This window comes from Rhodnius prolixus, unplaced genomic scaffold, assembly GCF_049639745.1.
Source record: "Rhodnius prolixus isolate KJV_2025 unplaced genomic scaffold, Rpr scaffold_5, whole genome shotgun sequence".
In the NCBI taxonomy this organism is placed as follows: domain Eukaryota; kingdom Metazoa; phylum Arthropoda; class Insecta; order Hemiptera; family Reduviidae; genus Rhodnius; species Rhodnius prolixus.
Window position 1 is genome coordinate 3,866,228 of NW_027411624.1, and position 26,524 is coordinate 3,892,751.

General features: G+C 35.5%; 1 protein-coding gene across 2 annotated transcripts in view; it reads left to right on the forward strand.

The window, feature by feature from the left end:
- LOC141458844 (cell adhesion molecule 2-like) overlaps positions 1-26,524 on the forward strand; it is a 601,780-nt gene that overhangs the window by 128,709 nt on the left and 446,547 nt on the right. For both annotated transcript variants that reach the window (XM_074137381.1, XM_074137380.1), the window contains exon 2: positions 7,937-8,063. In XM_074137381.1, coding sequence (XP_073993482.1) covers positions 7,952-8,063 — 112 coding nt within the window. In that variant the 5' untranslated portion in view covers positions 7,937-7,951. The remainder of the gene's footprint in view (positions 1-7,936; positions 8,064-26,524) is intronic.

Genomic DNA, 26,524 nt, shown 5'->3' on the forward strand with positions numbered 1-26,524 from the left:
CAAAATTTTAGTTCTAAAATCGGTTAAATAATTAAAAGAGATTGCCTATTTTGGGAGTCTTCGGCCATAGTTGGACTCGATTCTGGAGAGCTCTTAGTTGCTAGTCAGGACTCAAAACCACTGCACTAAACCCACCTTCTAACTGCGCTTCAAGACCCATTTAAAGTCGGACACTTTCCTGTCTATTCCTGCTTAAAGAAAAAGGAATCTGTCACCAAACAACCTCCAATTCTTCAGCTAGTCGATGAATTGTTTCGATATGTGGGAGTCCATGTAAGGTCTGGCTCTAACACTTCTCTTCTAAGAGAAGATCTTGTAACTCCTGTCCGTTGTTTGGCGGAGATTTACTATGTTTAGGCTTACCATACGTACCGGTTTGACCGGGATGGTTCCGGTTTGAGATCTCTGTCCCGACGTCCCGGTCAAACTTGAACAACACCGACACCCCGGCCGATCGTTACCCCCCCGCGCTCAATTATTAATATGTTTTCAGTTCTTAATAATTTTGATTGCATTTCAAATATGAAAAACACAAATTAAGCGAAAAGCAAAACGAAAATGAGCCTCTTCCTCCTCTGCGTCCCGGTTTGGCTCTTCGTAATTATGGTAAGCCTATCTATGTTCATTGCGTACTTGGAACTTGACAGTACATCAAGATTTCCGACGAAGTAGTTGATGGCCTTCCCCCTAGTCTTGAAAGACCCCCGTATTAACCATAAACAATAAAGAATAACTCTGGTGGGACGAGCGTCCCGAATTTTCGCGGGTGGTTGTACCATAAAGTGGGTTACGGGCAAAAAAAAAAAACAAAAACAAAATGGAACTAAAAAATGTATAGAACATTTATTGAGACTAATTATGTTTACTAAAAATCCCAAGTTTGCGGAAAATTTATCAATTTAAACCTTGAGAACTAAAAGGGAAAGTCGTACCAGTAACAGCAACATAATTTTTAATTTTTTACAAATATTAAACGGAAGTGCGTAACAATGAAACTATCAAAACTATAAAAATTGTTTTTTCTTTTAAACTTTCTTTTAAAATAATAAACGATTTACTGTTTGTTGCAATAGTTATTTTAGAATAATGATTCTCAAACCAATGATTGATGCAAATTGAAAGTGAGTGTAGACATATACGTACGTCTTTATAAAACGTTTGACAATTCCATTAATTGGAAAGTGTTAGTCTCTGGAACAGAGAAAAAGAGTTTCCGGTTGAAGGAAGACCAGTCGAAAGTTAGCGATCAGTTAGCAGAAGAGCCGCGTGAAATCGTGAAATTGTTGCTCGAGGAGGGGGGAGGGGAACACACGCCAATAAATTCGAAGCGCCGAGTGAATTAGAAGAAGAAGATGTAGTCGAAGAGTAGCTGTACTCCCTGATGTTTATTGATCGTAAAAATTAATTAAAATAGGACACCATCATCTTACATTGACCCATTCTGGGCGGGTACAGAGTAAAAAATGAATAGCGCTAAGATTTTGGCCATGATTTCCTGTGTAACCAAACCTTTCACCTCCAGACTTGAGATGCTGGAACAAAGACTATTTATTGCCTAGATTTCCAATAATCCAAGAATGCAAGAACTGCATCCAGTTGCCCCCTCTAAATACCTCCCTCTGCAAACTGAATTGGGGTGGTGTGGGGGGAGAAAAACCTTCCAGTTCTGCATAAGGAAAAGCTGTGGTCTGTCAGATTTTCCCCTCGTGGAAACTGGCTCTTGTTTTATTTTATTTTATTTTCTCAGGATGTTGGAAATGGCTAATAGTTGGCCGTAGTTTATTTTTTTTAAGAACATGTTTGGGGATGCTGGTGTTGTTTATGAGTTAGACCTTTTGTTTGGGTTCCAGCCAAATGTTTTGCTTGGATCTTCGGGATGGGTTTAAGTGGACAATTGAGATGGTGTAGAGGGGCTGGATAGTTCTGGGATACCCGGGATAAATAAATGATTTCACAGACCCCCTCACTTCTCCTTCTGTGGCTATATATTTTGTTGGGCCTTTTATTTAGACCCTATTTACATCTTTTCTGACTCCGGTTGGTGGCCCTTTCTAAGATCTTTATTATCATTTAGTTACTTCTTGAATCTTTTAGACAAGATGTTTTTTTTTTGCCCTTTATTTAATTTTGTTCAAGGCAGCATCGCCGCATCCCTTTCGTTTCTTTTTAAAAACTACACTTTTGTGGTTCCCCTGAAATCTGGAATTAATATTCAATCGACTTTGAACCAGCTTAATGCACTTCTCATGAGCTTAGAACAATGCTCAAGGGATACTTAAAACTTTGATTTTTTTTTTTTTTAAACAAAGAGTTGATATCTTCCTGGTTAACTTAATAAAGAGGAAAAATTGAGGGACTAATGAGTCCCAGTAAAAAGTAAAGTAATCGCCTATTTTTTCAGGCGGGGCTTAACGCCCAACTACTAATTAGGTGTCGTGGACGGAGGCGACTAACTAACATACTTTACTGTAAATTTCTTTTATTAACCATTAAATAAAATCCAAAGCCTAGACCGAGGGAATCGATCCCACTAAACCAACAATACTTCTTAGCTTTGCGGGTCTAGCCTATAACCGCCAAACATACTTTACTATAAATTTCTCATATTAACCATTAAATAAAATCCAAGTTCTCTAGACCGGGGAATCGAACCCACTAAACCAACAATACATATTAGCTACGCAGGTCTCGCCACCCAACCGCTCGGCTACCGTGGCGCCCTCCTGTGATGTAACGAGAGAACAGTGGAAAGCCAATGACCGGCAGCCAATGACCTCAATGATTATGGGAAATTGTGTTTTTTTTGGGGGTAGCCTATTATTACCTATTATAATGAGTCCCAGTACTCCTCATGAAAATCCATTTTTCTGAAAAGTGTTTCAAACAAAAGGGGATAGCACTTGTAAGTGAGTCGTGTATGTCTTTATAAAACCTCTTACCGGAAGCGTGAGTCTCTGGAAGGGAGAAAAAGAGATTCACATTTCCGGCGGAAGGAAGACCAGTCAAAGTTAGCGATCCAAATCAGGAAGTGACGATTCAATAAAGAGATTACTTCCTTTTACTATTAATAAATAGACTTTCCCAATTAAAGTTCCTACGGATTCATTTAAATTTGCATTTAAAATGCAGTAATTACAAAAACATATACGTAAATCCTACAAGTTAGGCTTCAAACATTGTTGTCTTTGTCGGAAAATTCCATTTAAAGGGTTGGGTTAATCCCTTCTAAAGTTTTCCATTTTTCCTGTTTAAGTACGGCCCTTACCTTTAGGGTGCACACATTGAAGGAGGGGGAAATGTATAGTTAAAATTGAGTTTAAAGTGAATTCCTGTACCGGAAGTACCCCCCTTTATTCAATAGTTTCTGGAAAATGGGCTCCCCTAGGATACGCACTGGTAGGGATAGGCTTCTTCTTTGTAAGGTGGAATTTCGGTGTAGCGGAAGATTTTGCGTATTGCTATTTTGGTATTATGAACATTTATTTTTCTCGAAGGATTCCTGTGAATCAAGTTCGATAGATGGTTGATTTCTGATTGGACCATCAGATAGAATTAGTTTTTTTTTTTAGTATTTTCCTTCAGGACATTGATACAGAATTGGATCTGCTCTGATTCCTGAAAGAAAAGCTTAGATTGAAAGAGCCCAAAAAAAAATCCCCCTCTTCACCTCTGCCCATCTCTCGCAGTCTGTGATGCTCTGTTTTAATATCAAGGAATGAGAATCCCCTGCTGTATCTTATATTGTCTTTGCTCGGTGTCCCGTCCACTATCAATATATCTTCCAGCAGCTGGAAATAGTGCCCCTCTTCTACTTCTTCTTCATGTTCTCCTTCTGCTTTATGAAGTTACAGCAATTGGATCACTTCTCATAATGGAAGATCTTCCAGCCTCCTTGGTGCCCCTAGTGGGCAGCCAGCCACACCGACACACACGCCTGTCAAAAGGTTCCCGTGCTTTCCCATCTCTCGTTTACCCATGATATTTTACTCATTTTCCACGTTGAAGTTAATCTAAGCCCAGGCTCCATATCTCTCTTCTTATTTCTTTTTTCTCTCCTCACCTTCTTTATCACCAGTTTCCTGATTCTCCTTTCTTTTTACCGGCATGTCCGCTCTTCCGCCTTTCTGCTTCATGCGTCGTAACTTCTGCAGACTTCTATTCTACTTTACTTCAAGTTATTAAATTATAATTTGACCGGTAATCTTGCGTAAGGAAGGACAAGTTGTATGTATTCGGCCAAAAATGGAAAATTATTCAATTTTCTTTAGAATTTAACCTGAAAAATTAATATTCAATTGCTTCTTCCTCTTATTCTAGTAAGAGAAGCTTTACGTCCAACTACCAATCAGGTGTCGTGTACGGAAGCGTCTAGCAAAAATACTTTATTTACTATAAATTTCTCATATTAAACCATTAAATAAAATCCAAGGCCTAGACCGGGGAAATCGAACCCACTAAACCAACAATACATCTTAGCTTTGCGGGTCTAGCCTATTACCGCCTAACATACTTTACTGTAAATTTCTCATATTAACCATTAAATAAAATCCAAGGCCTAGACCGGGGAAATCGAACCCACTAAACCAACAATACATCTTAGCTTTGCGGGTCTAGCCTATATAACCGCCTAACATACTTTACTGTAATTTCTCATATTAACCATTAAATAAAATCCAAGGCCTAGACTAGGGGAATCGAACCCAATAAACTAACAATACATTTTAGCATTTCGGGTCTAGCCTATAACCGCCTAACATACTTTACTGTTAAATTCTTTGTAATACCCATTAAATAAAATCCAAGGCCTAAGACCGGGGGAATCGTACCCACTAAACCAACAATACATTTTAGCATTTCGGGTCTAGCCTATAACCGCCTAACATACTTTACTGTTAAATTCTTTGTAATACCCATTAAATAAAATCCAAGGCCTAAGACCGAGGGAATCGAACCCACTAAACCAACAATACGTCTTAGCATTGCGGGTCTAGCCTATAACCGCCTAACATACTTTACTGTAAATTTCTCATATTAACCATTATATAATTCTCATATTAACCATTATATAATACCTAAAGGGAATCAAACCCAGTAACGCATCTTAGTTTTTGGTACATAGTTGACTTTACACCCCAACGATCGCCGGGTAGGTCCAGATTTAAAGCTGAGCCCTTTACTATTGCGCCAATAACAAGGAATGCAAATCTGGAATGTCGAACCGGACATGCCTTCTGAATAACTGAAATGCGTACATCTTTTAAGATTTTTTGTTTGTTTTGTTTTAAAATAAATCCTGATAGATCCTGTATTGGCAGCAGGATAGGTCGGGAGCTGAGTTATTTAAAACCCATATTCCCAGATTTTTCATCTGCGCTTCGTATTTCCTTCTATGAATCACTCTTCGCACAACGGAAATGAAAATATATTTTTACGAACAAGAGAAATGACATGCGATTTCCTTTATTTTTTCCTTTCCAATATTTCCTCGGCGCTGTGTTCTCGCTTGCTAAGGCTGGAGAGAAAGAGATTTGGTTATCTACTATCCATTCCCCCATCCATTTAAATCCAAAATCCATTCCGCACGTATCATGCATTAAACCTTCTGCTATATATGTAATCCTGTTTCTTATTTTTCTTCTTTTTTTTTTTTTTTTAGTCGATTCAACTGAGCTCCTGTTTACTCCCTCTTTTCCACTCTACTCCTGGTAGAGGTTTTGGATTGTGGGATTAGGTTATTGCTGATAAAAAATACTAACCATTTTTATTGGCTACATTCTAACTCCAATGAAATCCTCGCACGACCAAATTTACTGGCAGCCAGTTAAGGGGTTAGTGTTTCATTCTAATGGATTTACCTGAATCTGCCAAACTTTATTATTAATTTTGTATTTGAGGGAATTAAAACTGACTCCGGTAGGACAGTTGTATAAGGGTTGATCGTCAAAAAGAGCACGAAAAAGCGTAACGTTGAAAAACACCCAACTTTGTCAATTTTTTTCTCTTTTTCTATAAAAGATAAAATTCCCAAATTTTCTTTATAATATAGTGATAGTATAATGATAGAGTAAATACTTTTTCAAGTTTAAAATAATACTAGTCCAGCCATTTAGGATATCCTGTGTATATAACCTTAATAAAAACTTACAGTTTAAAAAGTTAATCATAAGGGTTGAGTAAACGATAAAAGGTACACAAATCAGAAATACCCCACATTTAATTTAAACTTCAGATCCTATTACAGCATCCATATAGAAATATTCAAAAAGCAGGTATTTAACTAAAATATAACAATTAATATCATTTAGGTAATTTTACTGTATTAAATTTTATACTGTATTATAATCATTAATATTGTATTAGACCCTTATGCTGGCTATTTCATTATAATAATTTCTAATAGGGAATATCATCCCAATCCTAGGTAGAGATTTTGGTAAAATTACATAATTTGATTGGTTTCTCTGAGTTTTTACGTTTAATTGATGCCTAAACCTTTTCATAGGATCAAATAAATAAAAATCTGTTTCTATGTAGTGGTGAGGGGGGCCACATTTGAACAGAATTTACATTTTTTGTTACAGAGTGCGCACAGAATCTGTATTGTTGAACCTTTTTATTTTGTTTTCTACAAACTTTCAAGTCTTCTTGAACGGATCTATATCAATAAACGGTACTTTACATACATGTCTATATTTTTAAATTTTTAAAAATGTGGTGCTCAATGTTAATATCTGCCCCACTGGTGGGGGTAGCTTTGAACACAATATAAAATAGAAAGAAATGATAATACTTTACTCTGAATCTACCTTCTATCAGTTATTTCTCTCGACTACTACATTACTTTCTCTTTTAAACCACTGGAATCTAGTTCAAAAATCAAGTTCGGGATGTTGTATCCGAATTGTGATGGGTTCAGGAAGTTTGAACGTAATATCCGGTTTCATTGCGCTTCTTAATGTAGTGGTTCGAACCATTTTCCCCTTCTCTGCGATTAAATAAAAAAAAAGTCACAAACTTGCAGGAGTCAGTAGGGCGGCACATTTTAACTGGTGATGTTGAAATGTGGTGCCCCTCTCCTTCCATAAAAGAGAAAATATAATATCCAACACTTTTTGCAAGCAAATTGACTTTTTGTAAATACTAGATTTTAAAAATACTAATTCCAAATGTTAATATGGACCAATAATACTTACACCTTGTCCACTACAATCTTCACCAATACACTTCACAAAGCTGCAACAAAAAATTTTACTTCCACCTTACAAAATATAACCATTCCTCAATTCTGGACTTTACCAAACAATGAAAACGAAGGGTAACTTTGTCAATTATACACAACAGGTCTACCACATATGGAGAAAATTACCAATCATAAATTTCTTAAATATTTAGCGGGAAATTAAAACTGTTCAAATGTGGCCCCTCTCTCCCCTATTTTTAAAGATCTATTTAATAAAAATTATAAATGCTACGTTGAATTCAAATATTGAACTTCAAAACAATTTTGACGCACTATACAACTTATAAACTGAACTTGTTTATTTATAATATTTACATGCTTCTTAAACTAAACTTTGATTACAATCTATCGATATACTTTAATAAAAAAAGAGAGAAAAGTCACTTCATTACATTCGATAAATCGAAACCTTTGTAACAGAGAATCGATAAAAGTATCACTGTTCACTTTGCCAATTATTTTTGGTAAAAAAACTTTTCGATTTTTTTCTGGCGTTGAGGAAAGCCGGAAAAGTATTTTCTCGTCAAAAAATCGATTTAGAAAACATTTTTTATTACCATCGAAATATTCTTGGTTGTGTTTTAATCAACCATTTCAAGTTAAAACTCTCCCCACCCACCCAAATCTTATTTGTGAATTAATAATTATAATAGGAATTAACTTTTTTTAAAATGAATTTTCTTATATCTGTTACAGACTAAACCTTCCGTAATGATAGCATTAGGGAAGGTTACACAATCCGGACCATCCAGGATGCTGAGAGGATACTGGCCGTTTAGAGTGACCATGATCGCGGTATTGGTTATGTTCGCACCGTTAACAGGTTAGTGCTTTCCTTTATAATCTGTTTGTGGTGGTAAATGGGGTAACATTTCCTAAAAAAATTTGTTGAGTTATTTTGAGTTTTAAATTGTGGTTAGGCTTCTATTCTCTAAATTTAAGCACCTTAGTGGTTATCATTTTAAGCAGCCTGGACCCGTCTGTGGATGATTCTTCTTATTTATCTTCCTGGTTTTTCTTCTTCTTCTTCTTTCTCTTAGAGACCCTCGAAGAATGGTCAGTGTAGTATCACATAATCACTTCATAAGGAAATTGATGCAATACAAGTTCTTATGCTGCAGTTCTAGGCTCTTCCCCTTAACATTTCTTTAATTAAAAACATCACACATTTTTAATGCAGTTTTAAATAAAATTGCAATGATACTCCAAAGTTGAAACTTTCCAGTCATAAGTGACGTCAATAAATGCAACGACATGGTTGAGAGTTTGAAGAAGAGTTCCGTCCTTACAATTTTTAAGAGGAAAAGGTAGATTTTGATTTTTCTGGCAGCTGATTACTCTGGTTTTGGATAGAGAGGGAATGAAAATAAAAAAAACTTGAAGATAGAATGAAAAGTTCTTAAAGAATACCTCGGAAAATTGAATAATCTGGACACAAGATATAAAGCCAGCTTTTATTTTGGATGAAGAATCAGGTTTGGTGTAGAAAGAAATGGGGTTTTCGGACGTTCTCGGAAAGCAAAACACTGTATCTTTTCTAATGAGGCCCTGAACCTTAAGTGAGTTAAGCAAAAAGGTTTGTAAAGGGAGGGAGATGCTTAAGCTGTGCAAGTAATTTCTCAGGACTACGAGTATGTCAGGGCAACTATAAAACGGAAGAGATCAGAAGCAAGCTGTGGTTTTTAGTCTATGTAAGAATTCGGGCATTGTCAACTCGAAAGAGAGCAGTTACAAGATAGTTCACTGCAGATTTTACAAGGAGTTGGAACACTTAGGCTGGAAACATAGTGGAGCGGCGAGCAAAGCGGCGAAAACAAACACTCTCTATAGATAACGTTGCTCCATCTTCGCTTTGCTCCCCACTATGCGCGGTCCCATATGTTAACTTGTGTTTAATTTCGCCGCTTTGCTCGCCGCTCCACTATGTTTCCAGCCTTAGGATGATTATGGAAAATTTGGGAAGATAGTGGCTGATGGTTCAGGAGGATACAACCATTTAGAATCCATCCAGATTCAAGATATTTCCCAGATTATTTTGGTGGTGTCTTTACTTTAAGACGCAGGCGTCACGATAGCCGAGCGGTTAAGAGGCGAGCAGAGGACATTTTTATTTAAAACCAATTATTATGAAACTGGCATAATTTGTGGTTATATTTAAACGATAAATATAGTCAACATTTACTTTCGTATTTCACTAACAATTTTTTTTAATTCAAACACCTTTGGTTATGCATTGTGCATATTGGGTTCGATTCCCGGTCTATAGACCTTGGATTTTATTTAATGGTTAATATGAGAAATTTATAGTAAAGTGTGTTCGGCTAGGCTAGACCCGCAAAGCTAAGATGTATTGTTGGTTTAGTGGGTTCGATTCCCCAGGTCTAGGCCTTGGATTTTATTTAATGGTTAATAATAGAAATTTATAGTAAAGTATGTTAGGAGCTTATATGCTAGACCCGCAAAGCTAAGATGTATTGTTGGTTTAGTGGGTTCGATTCCCCAGGTCTAGGCCTTGGATTTTATTTAATGGTTAATAATAGAAATTTATAGTAAAGTATGTTAGGAGCTTATATGCTAGACCCGCAAAGCTAAGATGTATTGTTGGTTTAGTGGGTTCGATTCCCCCGGTCTAGGTCTTGGATTTTATTTAATGGTTAATAAAAGAAATTTATAGTAAAGTATGTTAGGAGCTTATATGCTAGACCCGCAAAGCTAAGATGTATTGTTGGTTTAGTGGGTTCGATTCCCCCGGTCTAGGTCTTGGATTTTATTTAATGGTTAATAAAAGAAATTTATAGTAAAGTATGTTTGCTAGTCGCCTCCGTCCACGACACCTAATTGGTAGTTGGACATAAAGCCCGCCTGGAAAAAATAGGCAATTACTTTACTTTACTTAAGACACAGAAGAGGAGTGTTAATGGAGATTTGGTCATGGGAGCTGTATACCAATTTCACATTCCTCTATTTCCAGCACTCCCAATAATTTTAAGACGCAACAAAAGATCTTTGAGTGCCCTGGAAGGTGGAAGTAATTCTCTTCAAGTTTTGCAGAAGTAACTACGATAGATACTTCGGCTAGGGCGTGCTTTGGCTCTAGCTGGTCTAAGCACAAGTCATAAGAGCGGGGGGAGGGGCCTTTAAGCTAGAAAGTTTATGGTTTTTCTTTCTTTTATTGTTTAAACTTGAAATTAACTATGCGGAAAAATTATACTTGATAAGTCCTGGATAATTTACACAATGTTAGTCTGTAATTTAGCCATGATTTACATTTTAATTGTAGTTAAAAGAGTTCACCAAAATGCTGTGGTTTCAGTGGCCATGCTAAAAAGATGGAATGGAAAGTTACTACTTAATTCCCGCCCCGCTAAAGCTCGCTTTGCCCCCCAAAGTAAGCCGACTCTACTTCTCCCCCCACACGCACGCATAATACAAACTTTTTTAAAAAACTTAGTCATGATATTTAATCAAGAGGTTTTTTTTCTTTTTTGTTACTTAGATGAGCTTAACTAAAACTTTCAGCAAGCCTCTTCATCTTGAATTCATTTTCGGTCAGCAGACATCCTGTTTTTTTTTTTGGCGTCGACGTCATCTTCGATGGCTTCAGCTTCCTTTTTAATTTTGGCGCTGCTTCTTCGATAGTTTCTAAATTTTGAGATTTTCGTTTTTTTTTTTTTTTCAATCATCTCCTCATATCTATCATCTTTTGCATTTTTTGTTCATTACATCTTCTTCGCAGTCGTCGTTCCGCTAGCACTAATCCATTACAGCATCTTTATTTTCTGTATTTGTTATTTCTTCCTTAATTTTATTCTCACAAGATCTCGTCTCTTCGTTTGCTTCCTTTTGCTTCCTTTTTAAAGTTCATTCTGTTTTATCTGCTCACCACAAATGCTCTTTCTGTTTGATCTTCGCTTTCAAAGCCAACTAGGGTACTCACTTTTCTGACAGGCAGGCTATTCAACTTCAATAACTGTCGAATCTTCCATTGAAATGATTAGATTCTTCGGCGAAGACTCGATGAATCCAGCGAACTAATATCTCCACTGCAGTGCGATGGAGGAGATGCCATTCATCAGATGCCACCTCTAATCACAGAATTACAATGCCCCACTGGGAAATAGAACGGTGAAATAGAACTGGATGTTGTCACACCCAGTACTTCCAACGGACGACTGTTGTACTAATCATCTTCACCGTCACAGTTCTTCTTATCGTTTTCATCCTTTAAGCTCTTTGTTTAGTTCTCAGCAGTGACGTAATTTTGGTTATTGTGATCACGCTAGGCTGTAATTGGCGGTTAATCTTCAATTTTACAACAGCAAAAACTTCGAACTCCCTCGAATATAAAGGAATTTCGTGTGAAATATTTTGATTTAGCGCCCAATTTCCTGTGACAGAAATGAGGAGTAAATTTTTTCCATGAAGCGTCCTCAATGAGGGAGATTTTGAGTAGACCTAGAAAGAGAAGAAGAAAGACGGAAATTTCATACGTTAAGGCTTTTTCAAGATCTACACAACGACCTCAACATCCCCCCCTTCATAGAAACAACTCGCCAAGACTAAATATCACAAGTCCCATTCTGCTCTCTCTACTTTCTCTAATCCTTTCGTTCAACCTCTCGCCTCCTCTGACATCCCTAACAATCCTCCTCGTCGACTGATTCATCGATGGCCCCGCGATTTCCTCGCAGTCTGAAGCTTATAATCATTGCCATTCATATCCTGTAGAGTGCTCCGCTGGGTAGTTTCTCTCCTCCTGCCTTTTACGCATCCATTTATCCTGTAAATTACTAAAGTAAAGTAATTGCCTATTTTTTCAGGCGGGCTTTACGTCCAACTACCACGACGGAGGCGACTAGCAAACATACTTCACTATAAATTGTATTTAAATTAAAAATACAATGCCAAGATCAGAGGGAATCGAACCTACTAAACCAACAATACATCTTAGCTTTGCGGGTCTAGCCTATAGCCGCCTAACATACTTTACTATAAATTTCTCATATTAACCATTAAATAAAATCCAAGGCCTAAGACTGCGGATCGAACTCAATACCACAATGCATATTAGCTTTGCAGGTTTCGCCTCTTAACCGCTCGGCTACTGTGGCGCCTTATATATATATATATATATACAGATTGTAAATAACTAAATAAACAAAAAAAATAGTTTTCAAGCTCGACTAATGACCATGATTTCCGATTTACGCAGATAATATACTATATAATTGAGTAAGAACGTATTTTCATATTTCAGTTGATCATAATTCAATGTAAATTAAATTTGAATCCCTCACATCTAAAATCAAATTCCATACACAACAAATCAACAAAGGAGTTAAACGCTTCTCTGGAATTTAGGAACAGATTATTCTGTAGAGCTAGTTATTCAGAATAATTATTATTTAATAACGCTGCATCTTTAAACTGAAATATTGGTACCTTTCGTAGACTATTCCCGCTCCCCCCTCTCTCCGCGCAAAATATTGTGGGGAAGCTCAGCTTTGGAGCCTTAAAAGGAAGCTGCGCGTCACTGGTTCTTAGAATTAAGCAGATTTATCGATCTTCTGTTTTGATTATATTCTGGCTAATTCATGGATATACGTATATATAAACCATTTTGAAGGACGGAAGGAAGCCGTACAAATTCTTAGTGCGCTATTTACGTGTACTTCCGACGACTAGAAAATTATTCATCTGTCAATGAAAACATTTGTGTGGTTGTGTGTAAGTTGGATTAAAGTTCTGGACATTTCAGCGGAAATGACGTATAGAGAGCTCAAACCTCCATCCATTGTGCCTGGATTTAGTGCGGAGCGTAAGGGTGGTTCTTTTTCGATTGGTATCAATTTGTCAAATCGTGCTGCTAGCTGAGTGATTTATATACGTACGTGCCCAGCAGCGAATGAAATTTCACAATTTTATCTAATACCTAGTATACGAGGTGTGGCTATTAAATAACGAGACTGATGATGTAAAACATTTTCTTTCAAATTTGTACATATTTAGTTATTATACCATTGTTCGAAACAGTGCTGGAAGTCTTTTTCTGTGAGCTCCTGCATGAAGCGTGCCGCTTTTTCTTTCACAGCTTCATCGGACTGAAATCGTGTTCCTTTTAATGCAGATTTGACTTTGGGGAAGAGATAAAAGTCACATGGGGCGGCCAGGTCAGGCGAATAAGGCGGTTGGCCTAAAACTGGGATGTTGTACCTGGCTAGAAACGTCGTCTTGACAGACAATGCAGTGTGAGCTGGCACGTTGTCTTGATGGAGAACCCGCGTGACTTGTTCTTCCACAAATCGGTTCGTTTTTTCCTTACTCTTTCACCAGAGTTGAGCAAGCACCTCACCGGTAGTAATGTTGATTAATTATAATCGATGCAAGAGTCATTTTCAGCTCTTTAGTACGGAGTAGAGCTCCCTAAGGCTGGAATCATAGTGGAGCGGCGAGCAAAGCGGCGATGATAGTTGTTTCAAATCAAAGAGACCGACAAGCAACGAGCTGAAAGATTTTTCATGAGATATAGTTTTTCTACGAGGTGTTGCTATTAAATAATGAAACTATTGCTGTAAAACATTTTATTTTAAATGTAAACATATTTAGTTATTATCACCTTCAATATACACCCCACCCCAATCCCTAAAACGCTCCATGCGAATTTAACATTGTTCGAAACAGTGCTGGAAGTCTTTTTCTTTCAGCTCCTGCATGACGCGTGCCGCTTTTTCTTTCACAGCTTCAACGGACTGCTGAAATTGTGTTACTTTTAATGCAGTTTTGACTTTGGGGAACAGACAAAAGTCATATTGGGTCAGGTCAGGCGAATAAGGCGGATGGCCTAAAACCAACAATCAAATTATGTGTCGTGCAAACATACTTCACTATTAAATTCCATTAAATAAAATCCAAGGCGATGGGACCGGTGGAATTGAACCCACTAAACCAACAATACATCTTAGCCTATAACCGCCTAACATACTTTACTATAAATTTCTCATATTAACCTGGGCTAGAAACATCGTCTTGACAGACAATGCAGTGTGAGCCGGCGCGCTGTCTTGATGGAGAACCCCCGTGACTTGTTCTTCCACAAATCGGTTCGTTTTTTCCTTACTCTTTCACCAGAGTTGAGCAAGCACCTCACCGGTAGTAATGTTGATTAATTATAATCGATGCAAGAGTCATTTTCAGCTCTTTGGTACGGAGCAGAGCTCCCTAAGGCTGGAATTATAGTGGAGCGGCGAGCAAAGCGGCGGTTGATAGTTGCTTCAACTCAAAGAGGCCGACAAGCAGCGAGCAAAGAGTCGCATGGACACAGTTACGAGTTTAGTCGCGTTCTCCTTTCGAAGAGACATGATGGAGGAATTATTTCTGTATGAAAATTCTTAGAAGCAGGAGCTGCGGTGTTCATGTTAAAAAAACAGGACTAGACATGAACATGGTGTATTCCATCACTTGAACCAACAACTTCGGGAGCATCCTGGCAAGTTTCATGCGTATTTTCGAATGTCTATTTCAACATTTGATTACATACTAACCAGTGTTGAAGGCATGTTAATCAAGAATAGGACGAATTTCAATGTTAACCTCATTAATCCTGCCCCATTTCTTATCCAACACAAATCGGTTGTGATGTAGAGAATCCTGTTGGTCCCTCAAGAGGTTTCTTTAAAAAAACTACACCAATAACTGCAGCAATATCCATTTTAGCGAAGAAATCAAACATGTCACAACGCGTTGCTCTATCTTCGCTTTGCTCTCCACTATGCGCGGTCCCATATGTTAACTTGTGTTTGTTTTTGCCGCTTTGCTCTTCGCTATCATCGCCGCTTTGCTCGCCGCTCCACTATGTTTCCAGCCTAACATCAATACTCGGGGGGTCTGCAATAGCCAACGCGTGGTGTTCTAAGGGCAAATTGCAACGTAAGTAATGATTGTTCCCAAGATCAAACTTAAGCGCTCTGTAGTAAGGGATAAGCATCATGTACTATAAGTTTGTTCGCAATTTCCGCTTTGAAGTTTAAGCTAATCCATTTTTCATCTTTTTTTTCTTTTTTTTTATTGATTCATGAAATGGTTTAGAACTCCAAAGCAAATTTTTTCCCATTTATTAATTACTAAAAAACACATTTGATCCTCTACTTTTCAAATGGTTAAAGTTTGCCCTATCTGTAGTATAGAGTTCTTCCACCCATACGCTATTTTTCACAAGCAACTGCTGGTTGTTGCTGTTAAAAGATAAAAACAACTTTGATAAGTGTGTTGGGTACTTGAATGAAGTGCTTACCTGCTTTCTGCTCATGTTGCTTACCTTGTAGTAGTTGCGGAAAGGTAGGTGGCCCCGGGTAGCTTATTCTCATTATTCGTAAGCACATGCTTCCCTTCAGTTGCCTCCTTTCTGATACTTCTTCTTCATCACCATCATCTTCGCTTTCCTGACGTAATGATGGTATCTAGTGAAGCGTATACCTACTTATATATACACTGGTTCATACGTATATACATATTCATTATATGAACTTTTTATAATTCTCCGTTCTTATATAATTTTACCTTACTTTATATAATATATTTTACAATGATTATAAAAATTCATTAGCTCTTCTTTTTTTTTGCCGGGATGGGGGCTTATGGAACGGAAATATGCAAATTTATCGTTTCATGGGATCTAGAGTGAGGCCCTAAAGCGGATGTTTTTATAATTTTTCATTTTTTCCCCGCAGGAAAAAAGTCAAAAATAAGGGCCTACCTTCATTTACAAGGATATACGATTGTAAATGCTGGCCAATTATTCGAGTATAAGGAACATCCTAAGAGCCATTAGATATACAAACTCAGTCCTAATATTAGGCTATATGTGTTGCTGAATTTCGATTCCAAGAACAACCCCACCCTCGATTTTCTAGATTTTTCTCCAAAATTGCTCTCTAGATTTTCCATTAACATCGTACATATTACGCACGTAGATTTATTATTGATTTTTCTGGTGGAAAAAAAAAATTTTGATTTAGAACATTTCTTGGATTTTCAGTGTTACATAAAATTATGTGAAAACACACACAGAAACGACTTTTCCTTTTATGCATATGAATATGTTTTATTTCAATTATGATGTGCCTAATTTTGGTTTGATAGAAGTATTTTGTCGGAATAAAACAGTAAAGTTAAAAAATACATTAATTTTTGTCGTAATAATTTTTATTGCATAAACTGATTCTTTATGAAATACCTACGGAGGAAAAAATAGTAAAAAAATTCTAAACTACTGTTTTATTAGAAATATTAAGCATTAAAAATCCTAATGGCGGATCGATGAAAGGTCTAGTGGGCGTGTATACTGGCCAATAGAACCGTAGGTAGGTGGGAGTAAACCACACACAATTACACGCCCACATACCACTTCTAACTTCCACCATTATGATATTTTACTCGTTTTTTTCGTATCAAAAATGTACTCCAGAATTTTTTCACTATTTTTTCCTCCATAGGTATTCAATAAAGAATGATATAATGCAAAAATAAAAATAAATTATTTTCAAGATTTATTTTACGTCACACCATCAACTACGGTTTATGAATGATTGCAGAATATGTTTTATTTCAATTATGATGTGCCTAATTTTGATTTGATTGAAGAATTTTGTCGGAATAAAACAGTAAAGTTAAAAAATACATTAATTTTAGTCGTAATAATTTTTATTGCCTAAATTGATTCTTTATGAAATACCTACGGAGGAAAAAATAGTAAAAAAATTCTAAACTACTGTTTTATTAGAAATATTGAACATTAAAAATCTTAATGGCGGATCGAAAAAGGGTCTAGTGGGCGTGTATACTGGCCAATAGAACTGTAGGTAGGTGGGGTCAATTACACGCCCACATGCCACTTCTACGTTCCACCATTACGACTTTTTAGAGCTAAAATTCTTGACAAAAATGTACCCTAGAATTTTTTCACTATTTTTTCCTCCATAGGTATTTAATAAAGAATGATATAATGCAAAAATAAAAATAAATTATTTTCAAGATTTATTTTACGTCACACCATCAACTACGGTTTATGAATGATTGCAGAATATGTTTTATTTCAATTATGATGAGCCTAATTTTGATTTGATTGAAGAGTTTGGTCGGAATAAAACAGTAAAGTTATGAAATACAATAATTTTTGTCGTAATAATTTTTATTGCCTAAATTGATTCTTTATGAAATACCTACAGAGGAAAAAATAGTAAAACAATTCTAAACTACTGTTTTATTAGAAATATTGAACATTAAAAATCTTAATGGCGGATCGAAAAAGGGTCTAGTGGGCGTGTATACTGGCCAATAGAACTGTAGGTAGGTGGGGTCAATTACACGCCCACATGCCACTTCTACGTTCCACCATTACGACTTTTTAGAGCTAAAATTCTTGACAAAAATGTACCCTAGAATTTTTTCACTATTTTTTCCTCCATAGGTATTTAATAAAGAATGATATAATGCAAAAATAAAAATAAATTATTTTCAAGATTTATTTTACGTCACACCATCAACTACGGTTTATGAATGATTGCAGAATATGTTTTATTTCAATTATGATGAGCCTAATTTTGGTTTGATAGAAGTATTTTGTCGGAATAAAACAGTAAAGTTAAAAAATACATTAATTTTTGTCGTAATAATTTTTATTGCATAAACTGATTCTTTATGAAATACCTACGGAGGAAAAAATAGTAAAAAAATTCTAAACTACTGTTTTATTAGAAATATTAAGCATTAAAAATCCTAATGGCGGATCGATGAAAGGTCTAGTGGGCGTGTATACTGGCCAATAGAACCGTAGGTAGGTGGGAGTAAACCACACACAATTACACGCCCACATACCACTTCTAACTTCCACCATTATGATATTTTACTCGTTTTTTTCGTATCAAAAATGTACTCCAGAATTTTTTCACTATTTTTTCCTCCATAGGTATTCAATAAAGAATGATATAATGCAAAAATAAAAATAAATTATTTTCAAGATTTATTTTACGTCACACCATCAACTACGGTTTATGAATGATTGCAGAATATGTTTTATTTCAATTATGATGTGCCTAATTTTGATTTGATTGAAGAATTTTGTCGGAATAAAACAGTAAAGTTAAAAAATACATTAATTTTAGTCGTAATAATTTTTATTGCCTAAATTGATTCTTTATGAAATACCTACGGAGGAAAAAATAGTAAAAAAATTCTAAACTACTGTTTTATTAGAAATATTGAACATTAAAAATCTTAATGGCGGATCGAAAAAGGGTCTAGTGGGCGTGTATACTGGCCAATAGAACTGTAGGTAGGTGGGGTCAATTACACGCCCACATGCCACTTCTACGTTCCACCATTACGACTTTTTAGAGCTAAAATTCTTGACAAAAATGTACCCTAGAATTTTTTCACTATTTTTTCCTCCATAGGTATTTAATAAAGAATGATATAATGCAAAAATAAAAATAAATTATTTTCAAGATTTATTTTACGTCACACCATCAACTACGGTTTATGAATGATTGCAGAATATGTTTTATTTCAATTATGATGAGCCTAATTTTGATTTGATTGAAGAGTTTGGTCGGAATAAAACAGTAAAGTTATGAAATACAATAATTTTTGTCGTAATAATTTTTATTGCCTAAATTGATTCTTTATGAAATACCTACAGAGGAAAAAATAGTAAAACAATTCTAAACTACTGTTTTATTAGAAATATTGAACATTAAAAATCTTAATGGCGGATCGAAAAAGGGTCTAGTGGGCGTGTATACTGGCCAATAGAACTGTAGGTAGGTGGGGTCAATTACACGCCCACAGGCCACTTCTACGTTCCACCATTAATCCTTTTTAGAGCTAAAATTCTTGACAAAAATGTACCCTAGAATTTTTTCACTATTTTTTCCTCCATAGGTATTCAATAAAGAATGATATAATGCAAAAATAAAAATAAATTATTTTCAAGATTTATTTTACGTCACACCATCAACTACGGTTTATGAATGATTGCAGAATATGTTTTATTTCAATTATGATGAGCCTAATTTTGATTTGATTGAAGAGTTTGGTCGGAATAAAACAGTAAAGTTATGAAATACAATAATTTTTGTCGTAATAATTTTTATTGCCTAAATTGATTCTTTATGAAATACCTACAGAGGAAAAAATAGTAAAACAATTCTAAACTACTGTTTTATTAGAAATATTGAACATTAAAAATCTTAATGGCGGATCGAAAAAGGGTCTAGTGGGCGTGTATACTGGCCAATAGAACTGTAGGTAGGTGGGGTCAATTACACGCCCACAGGCCACTTCTACGTTCCACCATTAATCCTTTTTAGAGCTAAAATTCTTGACAAAAATGTACCCTAGAATTTTTTCACTATTTTTTCCTCCATAGGTATTCAATAAAGAATGATATAATGCAAAAATAAAAATAAATTATTTTCAAGATTTATTTTACGTCACACCATCAACTACGGTTTATGAATGATTGCAGAATATGTTTTATTTCAATTATGATGAGCCTAATTTTGATTTGATTGAAGAGTTTGGTCGGAATAAAACAGTAAAGTTATGAAATACAATAATTTTTGTCGTAATAATTTTTATTGCCTAAATTGATTCTTTATGAAATACCTACAGAGGAAAAAATAGTAAAACAATTCTAAACTACTGTTTTATTAGAAATATTGAACATTAAAAATCTTAATGGCGGATCGAAAAAGGGTCTAGTGGGCGTGTATACTGGCCAATAGAACTGTAGGTAGGTGGGGTCAATTACACGCCCACATGCCACTTCTACGTTCCACCATTACGACTTTTTAGAGCTAAAATTCTTGACAAAAATGTACCCTAGAATTTTTTCACTATTTTTTCCTCCATAGGTATTTAATAAAGAATGATATAATGCAAAAATAAAAATAAATTATTTTCAAGATTTATTTTACGTCACACCATCAACTACGGTTTATGAATGATTGCAGAATATGTTTTATTTCAATTATGATGAGCCTAATTTTGATTTGATTGAAGAGTTTGGTCGGAATAAAACAGTAAAGTTATGAAATACAATAATTTTTGTCGTAATAATTTTTATTGCCTAAATTGATTCTTTATGAAATACCTACAGAGGAAAAAATAGTAAAACAATTCTAAACTACTGTTTTATTAGAAATATTGAACATTAAAAATCTTAATGGCGGATCGAAAAAGGGTCTAGTGGGCGTGTATACTGGCCAATAGAACTGTAGGTAGGTGGGGTCAATTACACGCCCACAGGCCACTTCTACGTTCCACCATTAATCCTTTTTAGAGCTAAAATTCTTGACAAAAATGTACCCTAGAATTTTTTCACTATTTTTTCCTCCATAGGTATTCAATAAAGAATGATATAATGCAAAAATAAAAATAAATTATTTTCAAGATTTATTTTACGTCACACCATCAACTACGGTTTATGAATGATTGCAGAATATGTTTTATTTCAATTATGATGAGCCTAATTTTGATTTGATTGAAGAGTTTGGTCGGAATAAAACAGTAAAGTTATGAAATACAATAATTTTAGTCGTAATAATTTTTATTGCCTAAATTGATTCTTTATGAAATACCTACAGAGGAAAAAATAGTAAAACAATTCTAAACTACTGTTTTATTAGAAATATTGAACATTAAAAATCTTAATGGCGGATCGAAAAAGGGTCTAGTGGGCGTGTATACTGGCCAATAGAACTGTAGGTAGGTGGGGTCAATTACACGCCCACATGCCACTTCTACGTTCCACCATTAAGACTTTTTAGACCTAAAATTCTTAACAAAAATGTACTCCAGAATTTTTTCACTATTTTTTCCTCCATAGGTATTTAATAAAGAATGATATAATGCAAAAATAAAAATAAATTATTTTCAAGATTTATTTTACGTTTCACCAACAACTGAGCTTTATGAATGATTGCAGAATATGTTTTATTTCAATTATGATGAGCCTAATTTTGATTTGATTGAAGAGTTTTGTCGGAATAAAACAGTAAAGTTATGAAATACAATAATTTTTGTCGTAATAATTTTTATTGCCTAAATTGATTCTTTATGAAATACCTACGGAGGAAAAAATAGTAAAAAAATTCTAAACTACTGTTTTATTAGAAATATTGAACATTAAAAATCTTAATGGCGGATCGAAAAAGGGTCTAGTGGGCGTGTATACTGGCCAATAGAACTGTAGGTAGGTGGGGTCAATTACACGCCCACATACCACTTCTACGTTCCACCATTACGACTTTTTAGACCTAAAATTCTTAACAAAAATGTACCCTAGAATTTTTTCACTATTTTTTCCTCCATAGGTATTTAATAAAGAATGAAATTATGCAAAAACAAAAATAATTTTTTTTTGCAGCTTAGCAACAGCCTGCTTTCTTCCTTGATCTTGAACTGCTGATACAAATAACCTTCCACTAATACCAAGGAACCTTACAATAATTAATATCTTTCTGGAAATGCTGCCCCAAGGTTTCTTAGTAGTAACTAAAACTGAAAGAATCCCCACTACGAACGGCTCATATCCCTTATAATACCGTTTTTATTGCTTGAATGTCAATTACTGGTGCCAAATCGATTACTGGTCCCTTTACTCTAGTTTTTTAGCAATCTTCTTTTTCTTAATTTTCTTCTTTTAACGTTCTGTCAACTCGGTGCTTCTTTTCGCCCACGCAGTTTCTAGAACTTCGGCCAGTAAGAAATAATGTTTCGTGCTGCAATTTTTTTAATATACAATTTTTTTGGGGGAAATGTTTAATTTTATTTGGATGGATCATCAAATCATTGTAAAGTGTAGGCGGGACCATGGGGAATAAATGATGGGATATGTTTCAGCGATGTACTATATCGGCCATGTGTAACTCTTCTTGCCTGTTTCCGCCGGATGGTTGATGTACGAGAAGACGTATGTGACGTAATGATTTCTATACGTCAATGTGTGACGTATAGTGTGGACGACAGTGGCCAGAAAAAAGTTGCCAAACCTTTATCCCCAGATAACCTGTACTTTAGACAGGATCTAAGGAGGCTGTCCACTTTATACCAATTAAGTATAAACAGTGTGAATACTATGAATAGGTTTAATTAGGAAGCCCCCCCAGTTTCAATAAAATTTAAATCGATGCCCCCCTTCCTCGAAAATTCGATTATCAATTTCCTCGATTATTTTGCTCATTAAAGAAGCCAGCCAGCTGACAATAAATCCTAGTTAATCCGTTCAGATTTCCGTTCGTTCGCTTATTAGCTGGAATTGTAGGGATTTGGATTTAAAAAAAAAAAAAAAATTGATAATCCCCCCCCCTAATTTTTTTCCCCCTATATCTTTATTTTTACTTTTTAAAATAATCCAGAATTATTTTTTTGGGGGGGTGCCCCTGTTTGTTACATTTTACTAGAAACGTGTTTTATGTTGAGATCGTCCAATTAGTGGTAGACTTAAACCGATATTAGCGTTCCAATTTTTATTTTTGGGTGGGGGGTGTTATCCCTAGAGGCTCATCTTTTATTGGGTATAAAATTTCCTCTCTTATTTCTCTTTCTATAAAGTAGCCAATAGAATTTTTATTAATAATTTCATTAATTATTTTAAATAAAATAGGGAACATATGAAAGCAATTAGGTTTTAACAATAATCTCCATTCATAAACTCTTATAACTAAATCGATATAGATTTCTTGATAAACAAAAAGGTATATTTTACAGAAAAAACGCTTTAGAAAATATCATGTACATCCCATAAATAAAAAACGAAGTACTTTGGGCGAATTTCACCATTTATATAAGGAACTTAGAAATTATCCGGATCGTTTTTTTGAATATGTGAGGATGGGTCCACCCACATTCGACTATATTTTAGAAAAAATAAGAGGGCATCCATAAATGACGTAACGCCACTATGGGGGGGTAGGGGTAGAAAAATTGTGACAGTTTGCGACAAGAGGGGGTTAGGGGGATAGAATCAGCGTCACGCTTTTTTAAATCACTTTTTCATTTCCTTTTTTTTTTTTTGAATAGCGCGCGTTTTGTGTATCATTATGATTTCATCGTTTTCATCGACTGGGTTTTATCGATATGTCGGTATATACAAGAGCGCTACTCAAAGACTGTTGTTTTGCGTTGGTTTTTATGGCTGCCCGTAGGGAAATTCGTTGCAACTAAAATTAATCGCGTTTGATTCCTACCGTTTGTTGACAATAAGATCGGAAATTTATATTATAAAATGTCAGAAAATCTTAATCAACGTTTTTACAAAGCTGTAATAGTAGCAATATCCTTCAATACAAGGAAAATTTTTAATGAAAATGTATAAGGGGGGGGAAACCAAGATGTGACGACATTTTTAGGGGGGGAGGTGGAAAAACTTGTGACTCAGGGTGACAAAGGGGTGGCAGGGGGTCAAAAAGGGAGATTTTTAGCGTTACGTCATTTATGGACGTCCCCTAAGGTCAAAATTAAGAAAACGGAAAAATTGTCATGGACTTCCTATAACCGTAGAAGAAAAACTAGTGATTACTCTTAGGTAAGTGATGGTTTTATTGAGTAAAAACAAATAAATACACATGAAAATAAATGTAAGCACGATTTAAAAAACAAAATATTGTTTAAAAGTAAATAATAACAAAAAATAATGAGTGAAGACAACACTAATTAATTTTTCTACGTCCATCTTGAAGCTGCGATACTGGAGTTCAGCTAGCAGAAAGATGAAATATTCAATTCTATCATCTATGCTCGTTGATAGCAGCGAGTATGAGCCACTAGTCGCAGCTTCGTTGTGCACACTCACATTCGAATGTATTATGTCTTTCTTTAAGCGCTGATGCCTCATCACGCCTATCATCTCCGCTATCATCTATGCTCACAGCTCCGTTGTGAGCGTACCATAAAGATTCAAGATTGGCGAGCAATCGGTCAAATAAAAAACAAACTCGTGTTTTTTTTCTAACGATTCGACAAATATATTATCCTCTTCAGGGCGTGGTTGAGTTTCAAGAAAATCGCTTAACTTTCCTTTTAACCATTATTATTGGAGGAATTTTTATGAAACACTTAACATGATTTACGTAGTTACGAGGGTCGTTTGAAAAGTCCGTGCAAAAATAAAAACTACTTAATTTTTTGGGGTAAACCTTTTTTATTTTTCAACATAGTCTCCTTTTAGGCTTAAACACTTCGTCCAACGCTGCTCTAGTTTGTTGATCCCTTCCGAATAATAGGATTTGTCCAAGTCTGGAAAATAGCCATTCGTTTCTGCAATCACCTCCTCGTTTGAATAAAATCTTTTTCCCGCCAGCCATTTCTTCATATCGGGGAACAAATAGTAGTCCGAGGGAGCCAAGTCTGGAGAATAGGGGGGATGTGAAACGAGTTGGAACCCTATTTCCATTAATTTTGCGACCACAACTGCTGAGGTGTGAGCTGGTGCGTTGTCCTGATAGAAAAGGACAAACTTCTCTTTAGTCTCCTGAGGCGTTTTGCCTTTCATAAAGTAGTGTTTAATCAACACACGAAATTCTTTTTTGTCCATTTTTTGAAAATCACTCGACTTCCTCGATTCAAACGAATGCCAAACACAAAGAAATAGACCGATCTGGCTGAAACTTGGTGTGTGTTCTTCCAAGAGATGCTACTAACTAAACATAATCTCGATACGCGCCAGTGGTGCTATCTCTCTGACTTTGCACGGACTTTTCAAACGACCCTCGTAAAGGATGGGGCTGTTATATTCTAGGACTTTTTCGCTTAAAACCTTTTTCTATGTAATGAAGGGGACCTCAAAGCAAGAATTCCCGATAAAAGCTAATTTCGGAAATTTGATAAAATCGTAATCATTTTCCTTACCGGAAGTGAGATAATCATGCGCTCGCTTATTAATGGCACCACAGTCCAACGTACTGTGAATACTTCTTACAACATTGTAAACAGTTCGGTTTTACAAGTATGTAAGCGATTAAAGTATACTCAGTACTTTCTACTGCATTTTCACAGCCATTACCGATGGTTTACTAAATAAAAACAGATGTTTCTATGCCACACACACATTACAACATTTTCCCGCCCCCACAAAACACACACACACACACACACATACACATTTTACAAGACCGCTAATGTGTAGATAAATTTATTATCACCTACATTCCCTCTAATTACTAGTCAGCTGCTCTAATTACTATACGAAATAGAGTATCACATGGTTAATACTGCTGCCACCTAGATATTTTTTCGTAATAATATAGTGAGCAATATAAAAAGTAATTTTAAGTTTTCTTCTCCCTTTTAGTTTATTTTATAGTTTCGAAGTCCGCTGGGTCCAAAAAAGGGATTTTTAGAAAATATTCTGGGTGCGAGTCCTGTAAAATTTAGGGCTTTGCAAGTTTCCTCATACGCTCACAAACATAAGATAAGGAAAAAATTTCAGTAAAAGAAGTAAGGGAAACATTTTTTTATGCTTACAAATAGCAATTGGCCATCTATCCCCCCCACTGGGTTGGGTGAGTTGGCCAATGTAACTTGGGAGAGATGGCCACACATTGTAAATGAAATTGCACTAGTAAAACGTAATAATAACAGAAAAAAATGAATGGTTACTTAATATTTACTTATTCTTCTTCTTTTTAAATGCGCTTTTACTTCAATTTCGGCAAGCGTATGCAAAAGAAGAGCAATTTTCGTGAAATCACTTCCGGCATATTATGCATTCCAACCAATCTTTGTTTTCTGCTCTTGTTATAGCTTTCCCCCATATCCTGTACATTCAGTTTCATCGATTTCTGAAATGGCATCACTTTCCACTTCAAATTCGATTCCTGTTTCATCCTCTTCATCGGAACTTGGGGAAGGTGAGCGTTTTCTTTTTCAGACAATCCTTTCTTTCAGAATTATCTCTCTTTGGGGATGGCTATTTCTTGTTGGTTTGGATTTCTTTGCAACTCCGGTTTTTCACAACAGCAATGTGCTCGGATGAAGTTAATAAAGTGGCAACAGACTTGGCTCGTTTTCTTGCAGAGACGACAGTTTCGTGGGTGTGGGGTAAATACGATCTCAAATTTTCTTCAGTAAAATTTCCTCGGTTAGTGTTCTGTCTTTTATGCTGAGTTGGCATTTTTCTGCAGTGAATTGGAAACTGAGCGAAAGTATAACAAAATAAAAAAGTAAAAATAATTGGCCATCTATCCCTACTGTTTGATGACCATCTGTCCCGAATGCTAGAGAGAG